Source organism: Diabrotica virgifera, chromosome 9 (genome assembly GCF_917563875.1).
Source record: "Diabrotica virgifera virgifera chromosome 9, PGI_DIABVI_V3a".
Lineage (NCBI taxonomy): Eukaryota > Metazoa > Arthropoda > Insecta > Coleoptera > Chrysomelidae > Diabrotica > Diabrotica virgifera.
Window position 1 is genome coordinate 138,916,683 of NC_065451.1, and position 8,608 is coordinate 138,925,290.

An 8,608-nucleotide genomic window follows, 5' to 3' on the forward strand; every position below is an offset into this window, starting at 1 on the left:
AAAGAATTAAAATAATACATGCATCAATGCAGTATAGAATTTTTGGTGACAAGAAAAATTCTTCTCTAGCGAAATTGCGTTATCATATAATCGCATTTTCAAACCCATCACTTTCTTTTTCTCTTAACTTTTGCTTCAATTGTTCTTTAAAAATTTTTCCTGTGTAGCTACTAACTGATTTATTAGTCTGGGCAGATTATCGGTGAATAGGCCATTTTGAGAAAAGTTATTTACCAGCAATTTTATTGCTGGAATCGAATCTTATGATTGTATATGATAGATGTGACAGGAGGTGACAGTTGAGTGACTATGGCGCCGAATTTGCTCTGCGGAAAATGTGATAAAACGATATCAAAAAGTATTTTTAAAATACAGTGTGGAACTTGCAGCAAGTATTTTCACCTACCCTGTGTAGAAATGGAAGAAATCGACGCCAAAGTGTTGCACCGGCAAAAGAAAAGCTGGATTTGTGATGTGTGTGATCCTGATAGGGTTATGTTTGCAGGGTCTGGGTCAGCAGCGTTGCCAGGTGACAAGGACAAACCCAAAAACGAGGCTAATGGAAAAACAAACACGGAAAAGGCCAAACTGCCAGTACCAAAAAAAGAAGACGCTGAACAACCTAACCTTATAATCGAATTAAAAACATTGGTGATGGATCTCCGAAAAGACGTATCTGAAATGAAAAATTCATTAAACTATCTTAACGAACTACTTGAGACAGAAAGAGTACGAGGCCAGGTACTATCTGAAACTGTTAAGGAATTAAAAAACGAAAACTGTTTCTTGAAAAAAGAACTAGGCTATGCATCATCTTTTATTAACACTATGGAATACCAAAAGATAAAAGACAACCTAGTTATATCAGGAGTCTCAAATCTCATTACAGAGAACCCAAACCAGGCAAAAGAGGTAGCTTTCTCTGTATTAAAAAATGTTGATCTGAGCCTTAAGCAACAAAATATTAGGGCTGTTAGAAATCACAAAACTAAAAATGGGAAAAACTTACTAATAGCCACCGTGGATACTGAAAATAAGGTAAAAATTTTAAAGAATAAGGTTTCCGCTGGTCCACTAACCGGTCAGAGATGTAACTTACTTTGTGATACTAGGATCTATGTGAATGAAGAACTCACCGTTCACACCCTTAACCTGCTAAGGGAGGCAAATAAACAGGTCCATGTCACCAGCCCCCCCTTTTTCGATTTGAGGGTCAAAAAAAAGCTCATTCGTTTGTATTGCGTTAGTACTGGATTGTATCACCCTTCATTCGTTTGTACTGCCCCCACCCTTTTAAATCTGCCTGGAGGGGCTGGTGACATGCCATCCCCCCCTTTTTCGATTTGAGGGTCAAAAAAAAGCTCATTCGTTTGTATTGCGTTAGTACTGGATTGTATCACCCTTCATTCGTTTGTACTGCCCCCACCCTTTTAAATCTGCCTGGAGGGGCTGGTGACATGCCATCCCCCCCTTTTCGATATGGGGGTCCGGGATGGGTATGTTCGTTTGTACTACGTTAGTATCGGATTGTATCGCCCTTATTTTGTTTGTACCGCCCCCACCCGTCTAGATTGGCCTGGGGGCCAGTGACATGCTACCCCTCTACTATGCATTCTTTGCTATCTGAATGTCAAAAATAGGCTATTTCGTTTGTATTACGTTAGTACTGGATTGTACCGCCCTTATTTTGTTTGTACTACCCCTACCCTTCTACATTTAAAACAGAGACGGATTAGTGCTAGGAGTAAGGACACAAAATCAGCCAAACCTTGCACATAGTAACACCGCGGGTGTAAAATTTGGTAAATTCGTCAAAAATAAAACGAATTAAATTTTGAAACTGAAAAACAGGCTTGCAAGCCACTCTCCACTCTCCATGGGGAATGGAAATTTACCCCCTCAGATGGATCTCGGAGTAGTAGCGATTTGAAAAATGGTACATGTATTTGTTGGAGATAATTTGAACACCATTTTCAATCAGAAATCAGAGCAGCGACCTTGTCTTTTCCTACTAGGAAGAAATTTATCCATCCCCTCAATAAATTTTACAGTTTCAGACGCTATCGATATGAAAATCAAAGATCTTATGCGGCGCATTCCGAAATGCACTCTTCGTTGTACAATTTCAACCTCTCTGGATAACTGATTAACTGAAACATACATACGGCAGAATTCATTGGAATCGAAAATTATTAAAAGTATTTGGAACATTAAATGAAAAATTCCCACAATCAATATCTTTCTTACCATCTAATGTCAGAGACCAGATAACAATAATTGCCGCTGCTATGTTATGGTACTTTGTTTTCTAGAAAGGTTTGTATTGTTCGTTTATGACTACAATAAGATTCACAATTTCCGTATTTCATTTGTAAAATAAATATAGTGTCAAAAACTTGCTTATACATTTGACGCACTGTCCGTCAACGTGTTAATTGACTCTACAGATTCAGTGCCAAAACGAGACATTTTTATAGAAAAATATTTGCAAGTATATTAAATGCCAAACTGACCTATTAAATAAACAATGACATTGCAATTTTCGATTTCTACTATGGAATTATCGCTGTATAGACCAGGGCGGATCTGTTTTGAGGTGGATGTGAGAGGTGGCATTCCGATTTTTGCAGATAAAATTAGCAACTTCAGTAATTATAATTGACTTATGCTCCTTCTCAAATATGTTTGGAACATTATAAAAAAATTTAAATATTTAAAAATTTCCAAAAACATCGATTTTTTTCAACTTTCATTGCTTGTAACTTAAAAACGATTCATTTTGGAACAAAGTCATAGGGAAATAAAATAAAGATAATTGAATTTTGTATGATATTCGACACAACTGGTATAAAATATCTTAAATGATTATCCATTCTGCAAAATAGCAATAAATACAAAATAAGAGGGCAAAATAAGCCTCTTTTTATTCAATGTTTTTCAACCACTTTGGTTGCACTTAGACCTTCGTACTTTACTTAGAAAATTCTTACAACATACTCAATCCGTCCATCAAATTTCATTAAAATCGACATAATAGATTTTGCATAATAATTTTGCAATCTAAATTTTTTTAGAAAAAGTTCAAATTTTTTAAAAACTTTCTGAACAAAAAGTAGACCTGTTAGAAGTTTGCTAATTTTTTTTTCATATCGAGAGGTACTTTACCAATCCAATACACTTTACAAAATTAAAATCGGATTATTTAAGCGGCCTCAGCACTGTTTTAAGAATATAAACAATTTTTTTGCTTATAAACAAATATAGTGAGGACGTTTGAGTTGGAATAAATTCATTTTCTCGAGAATGGGCAACTCTGGAGATAAATCCCTAAACAGGTCGATTTTTATATTTAAATTATAATTTTTGGGATATCTATCATACTACTAACGTCATCCATCTGGGTGTGATGACGTAATCGATGATTTTTTTAAATGAAAATGTGGGTCGCGTGCTAGCTTATTTGAAAGATTATTCAATTCTCTATTTATTACATAATTATTTATACAGGGTGCCCAAATTTTTTTTTAATTAATTGAGACAAACAGAAGAAAGAATTTAATTTAGTTAATTCGAGATACATTTTACTGTTGTCCTAAAACAGAAAAAAATGTTTATTTGATAAATAACAGAAAAATGAATTTATTCGTATTTATTAACTCAAACGTCCTCACTGTATTTGTTTATAAGCCAAAAAATTGTGTATAACTTTAAAACATTGCTGAGGCCGATTAAATAAACCAACTTAAGTTCTGTAAAGTGTATTAGATAGGTAGGGCGTATCTTTATATGTAAAAAAATTAGCAAGCTTCTAAATAATGGTCTACTTTTTGTTCAGAAAGTTTATAAAAATTTTTAACTTTTTTAAAAAAATTTAGATTGCAAAATTATTATGCAAAATCTATTAAGTGTATTTTATAGTCGTATATCATAAAAAATTCAATTATATTTATTTTATTTCCCTACGACTTTGTTTCAAAATGAATCGTTTTAAAAACGATTGAAAAGTTGAAAAAAAATGGATGTTTTTCGAAATTTTTAAATATTTGAATGTTTTTATTAATGTTCCGGACATATTTGAGAAGGAGCATAAGCCAATTATAATTACTGAAGTTGTCACCTAATTTTATCTGCAAAAATCGGAATGCCACCTCTCACATCCAGTTCAAAACAGATCCGCCTGGTCTATACAGCGATAATTCCATAGTAAAAAAATCGAAAATTGCACTGTCATTGTTTATTTAATAGGTCAGTTTGGCATTTCATATATTTGCAAATATTTTTCTATAAAAATGTCTCGTTTTGGCACTGAATCTGTAGAGTCAATTAACACGTTGACGGACAGTGCGTCAAATGTATATAAGCAAGTTTTTGACACTATATTTATTTTGCAAATGGAATACGGAAATTCTGAATCTCATTGCAGTCATAAATTGCAACGGCAATTATTGTTATCTGGTATCTCGCATTAGATGGTAGGAAAGACATTGATTGTGGGAATTTTTCATTTAATGTTCCAAATACTTTTAATAATTTTCGATTCCAATGAATTCTGCCGTATGTATGTTTCAGTTAATCAGTTATCAAGAGAGGTTGAAATTGTACAACGAAGAGTGCATTTCGAAATGCGCCGCATGAGATCTTTGATTTTCATATCGATAGCGTGTAAAACTGTAAAATTTATTGAGGGGATGGATAAATTTCTTCCTAGTAGGAAAAGGCAAGGTCGCTCCTCTGATTTCTGATAGAAAATGGTGTTCAAAATATCTCCAACAAATACATGTACCATTTTTCAAATCGGTAGCGTAGAACTACTCCGAGATCCATCTGAGGGTGTAACTTTCCATTCCCCATGGAGAGTGAGTTGCAAGCCTGTTTTTCAGTTTCAAAATGTAATTCGTTACATTTTGACGAATTTACCAAATTTTACACCCGCGGTGTTACTATAATAGTTTTGGCTAATATTGTGTCCTTAGTCCTAGCAGTAATCCTCCCCTGTTTTAAATGTAGAAGGGTAGCATGTCACTGGCCCCCCAGGCCAATCTAGACGGGTGGGGGCCAGTGGTGTAGTGGTAAAATTAGCTGTGCCGGAGCTATACCTCTACCGGAAAATTTTTGAAAATTAGCCTACTACCCAAATCGTGAGTTTTAAGGCCCTTTGGCAAATGTTTTGAAAAGTTTAATAATTAAACTAATTAATGATCTTTTAGAGTGATAGTAGTTACAGTAGGGCCTCCTACACATTCTGCTCCAAAGAATAATTTTAACTTTAAAATATGGTAAGACTTTCTTAAGGTAGATTATTACAGTTTGATACCTTAAAAACTGTTTTTAAGGTATCAAACCATAATAATCTACCTTAAAAACTCTATAATTTAAGTTGGAAGCCTTGCTGACAAAAATTAAAAAAACACTGGTGTAAGTTAGGCAAATATTGTAAATGACTAAGTTTTCATTTTCAGTAGTATTAATTTATTATTGTGAAAAAATACACCCACAAGTTACATTAGTATATATATTTTTTATTATTTAACACACACAAACATTATAATCTGTGCCAAAAAAATTAAGAATTATTTGAAAAAACTACATACAGTACAAATAACTTGTGTATTTAACAAAATACATATAATAAATACATCAGATTAATTATAACATACATACTCAAAGTAAGTGCCAAAATGCATCCTTCTTTGCGTTCTTTTTTGGGTTTTCTGCAACTCTTGTCCTGGAATCGTCTGCAGACCGGTGGCTCCTCAGCCATTTAGTGACGTACGTCTCAGGCTGCCATTCTTGGAGAGGTGGACCTTGGATTTTTATGAACATCAATGATGATACATGAGCAACAGTCAAAGCGTTTCTTGATGGTGTAACCATATTGTTCATACAACTGAAACCCCGTTCACAATCAGCTGAGCTGCAAGGTATTATTTTAGTGCAGTTTAACAGTTCTTGCAATCCATCAGGCACTTGTCGGCTGTTGTCCAAATAGTCTCTGTAGGCAGAGACAGCTTTGTTGACGTTCAATTTAAATCTCTTGCACAGTTGCTCTACTTGAGTTTGACCAAAACTTGGTGGAATGCAGGTTGGCCAATACTCAGGTTCTAATACTTTAAAAGAGTTTATAAGATCTTCATATTGGGCTTCCCCATCAAATGTGGTGACAAACATTCTTTGCTTTAGGTTATTTATAACACTAGAAATAAGTTGCTGTCCATTGAACGATACAATTTTTGGATTAGTTTTTAACACAACTGATGCAAAATTTCCTTCTTTTATGGCGATTTGTGCTTCCAGAACTTTCGTGCCTGGCTCCTCCTTTAAGTGCTTAAATATCTTACGGATCTGTTTATCAGTTTGTCTGCATACACAATAGAAGTGTTTCTATTCTCTAAGCTCTCTGATAACAAAGCCAATTCAGCAAGAATGTCAAACATAAAGGCCAAGTTTAGTAGAAAACTCTGAGATGTTAGCCTATTTAATAAACCACTATATTTGCTTTTTTCAGTCGATGTTCTGTCAGGATCGTTTATGGCTTTAGAGAAATGGTTTGCCAAAGCTTGAAAGCCAAACCACACAGCCGAAACGGTACGAAAGCTACTGGCTACCCATCTTGTGCTCAACACTCTTCCGATTTTGTTCATCTGAATGTCAAGTTCTTGTGCACAGTCTTTTAACTCACGCTTGTTTTTTGGAGAGGCGCTGTACAGCGAGTACAGTTTGTCCATAAATATCTGGAAATGATTCACTCCGGCCACTTCGCTGACTGCGTCCCCAATAGCCAATTCCAATCTGTGATTTAAACAGTGCCAAACGATTATATCAGGGTACAAAGTTGAAAACCTCTTTGCCACTCCTGAGTGTTTCCCTAACATAACACTAGCCCCGTCACTTGTGAAAGAAACTAAGTTCTATTTTAAATAACCATTGTCAAACCCATATTGTTCAAGGCACTTAAGTGTACTGTTAAAAACAGATTCGGCCCTTTGATCAGGAAGTTCAACTAGATCTAAGAACAAAATGTTAGGGGACTTTTCTTTACTTATTTCACACTTCAAATAAATTATGAGTACTGACTTTGAACTTATGCTGGTGGATTCATCAATAATGATAGAAATTTTCCCAGAAACTTCCTTAACCTTATTCAATATTCTTAACTTCATCTCTTTTGATATATGATCAATAATTTCTACAGCACTGTATCTTGAATGAAGGCCTACACCGATATCTACTCCATTTAGTTTTTGAAGTTCTAATAAACCGAAATGATCGTTATATGGTCGGTCGTTTTTAGCTATGTAGTAAGCTGACCTAAAAATAGCTTTAGTTGATTCCATGTGAGCTGTATTTGCAGAATCAACTAATTGCGTAATAGGATTTTTATGAGAGGATTCAACAATGGCCTGAGCAGTACTATGTGCTTTGGACTGTTTGTGCTCTATAATTTTTTTTCTAAGTGATTTGAGCTGGTTAGTTCGGTTTGAGCCGTAACAGCTAACTTGAAATGTGCGCCACTCATGACTTAAAGAAACGTGTTCTTTCTTAAAAGCACCCATAGTTGTGACTTCAAAACAAACTTTGCAGCCTAATTTACCTTCTTTGCAATCTATCCAAGGATAAGTTTCCTTCTTACGAGTCCACATCTCTTCTGTCCAAACGTCAGGCCATTTTGTTTCTTTTTCCTTATTCGTTGATGTGCTGGGTTCACTTATTTGTTCGTTTTTATTTAAAGAGTTTCCAATCGCTAATTCATCAACCGAAACAACATTGGATTTATCTTGCTTGGTTCCTTTAGGTAGGCCTAACGTGTTTAGTTCACGTTTCACCGACGCACTAAAAAATGAGGTTAAAGTTTTTTGTTTAGGTTTAGAGTTATCCATAGCGATACTACAGGTAGCTTATGTCAACAGATTTGGACGTTGGGCAAAGATAACACAACTATTAAAACTATTTCACCTCTTCCAGTAGGTATCCGCGACACGTAACGTAATAATTGGAGCAGAAACACTAAATTAATATACAGTGCACGTGCACTATGCAAAGCAGACGAGACGCAACTACAACTGAGCAGGATTAGCATGGCCGGGTGGGCTGGAGATGCGCAGTAGCTACGGAGTGGATTTCAGTGGTGGGGGAAGCGACTCCGGCGACTCAGTCTGTTGCCGCTCTCACTGCCGTGTGTATCGCTCCAGTCTACAGTGTACAGGGCCAGCTCGCTCCGCTACCGCTCCTCGGGCGGGGCGCGGGTGATCGGAGCGTCGAGTGAGCTAGAGAGAAATCGAGGGGGAGAGGCGAGAGATAAGAAGGACACAATATTTCAATATTGTTGTGGCTATTCCTCCTTCCGTGGTGGGGGGAGGGTTGTGGTGACACGGACACGGTAGTGCTGGGCGCGGACCGCTGAGATGTCTATCATGTCTATCCATCAACTATCCCGTCTGCCAGTCGCTCGCTCAACTTTTGCGCTTACAATTACGAACTACCTAATCGTAGCTGCGTATGCCTTAACTGATTAACCACGATAACTAACGTGTAAAAATTACTTAGTAAAGGACAAAACAATATTTTCTAAATAAAACAATTTCAGATCTATTTTTGTCCTATATAAAAA

The 8,608-nt window shown here is 35.9% G+C and overlaps 1 protein-coding gene across 1 annotated transcript; it reads right to left on the minus strand.

The window, feature by feature from the left end:
* Positions 1 to 6,908: 6,908 nt before the first annotated feature.
* Positions 6,909 to 7,877, minus strand: LOC126891447 (E3 SUMO-protein ligase KIAA1586-like). Its single transcript, XM_050660623.1, has one exon. It carries the CDS (start codon positions 7,875 to 7,877, stop codon positions 6,909 to 6,911), a length of 969 nt encoding a protein of 322 aa, XP_050516580.1.
* Positions 7,878 to 8,608: the final 731 nt, after the last annotated feature.

Coding starts and splice junctions, on each gene's coding strand:
- LOC126891447 (XM_050660623.1), bottom strand. CDS start 7,877: ATGGATAACTCTAAACCTAAACAAAAAACTTTAACCTCATTTTTTAGT.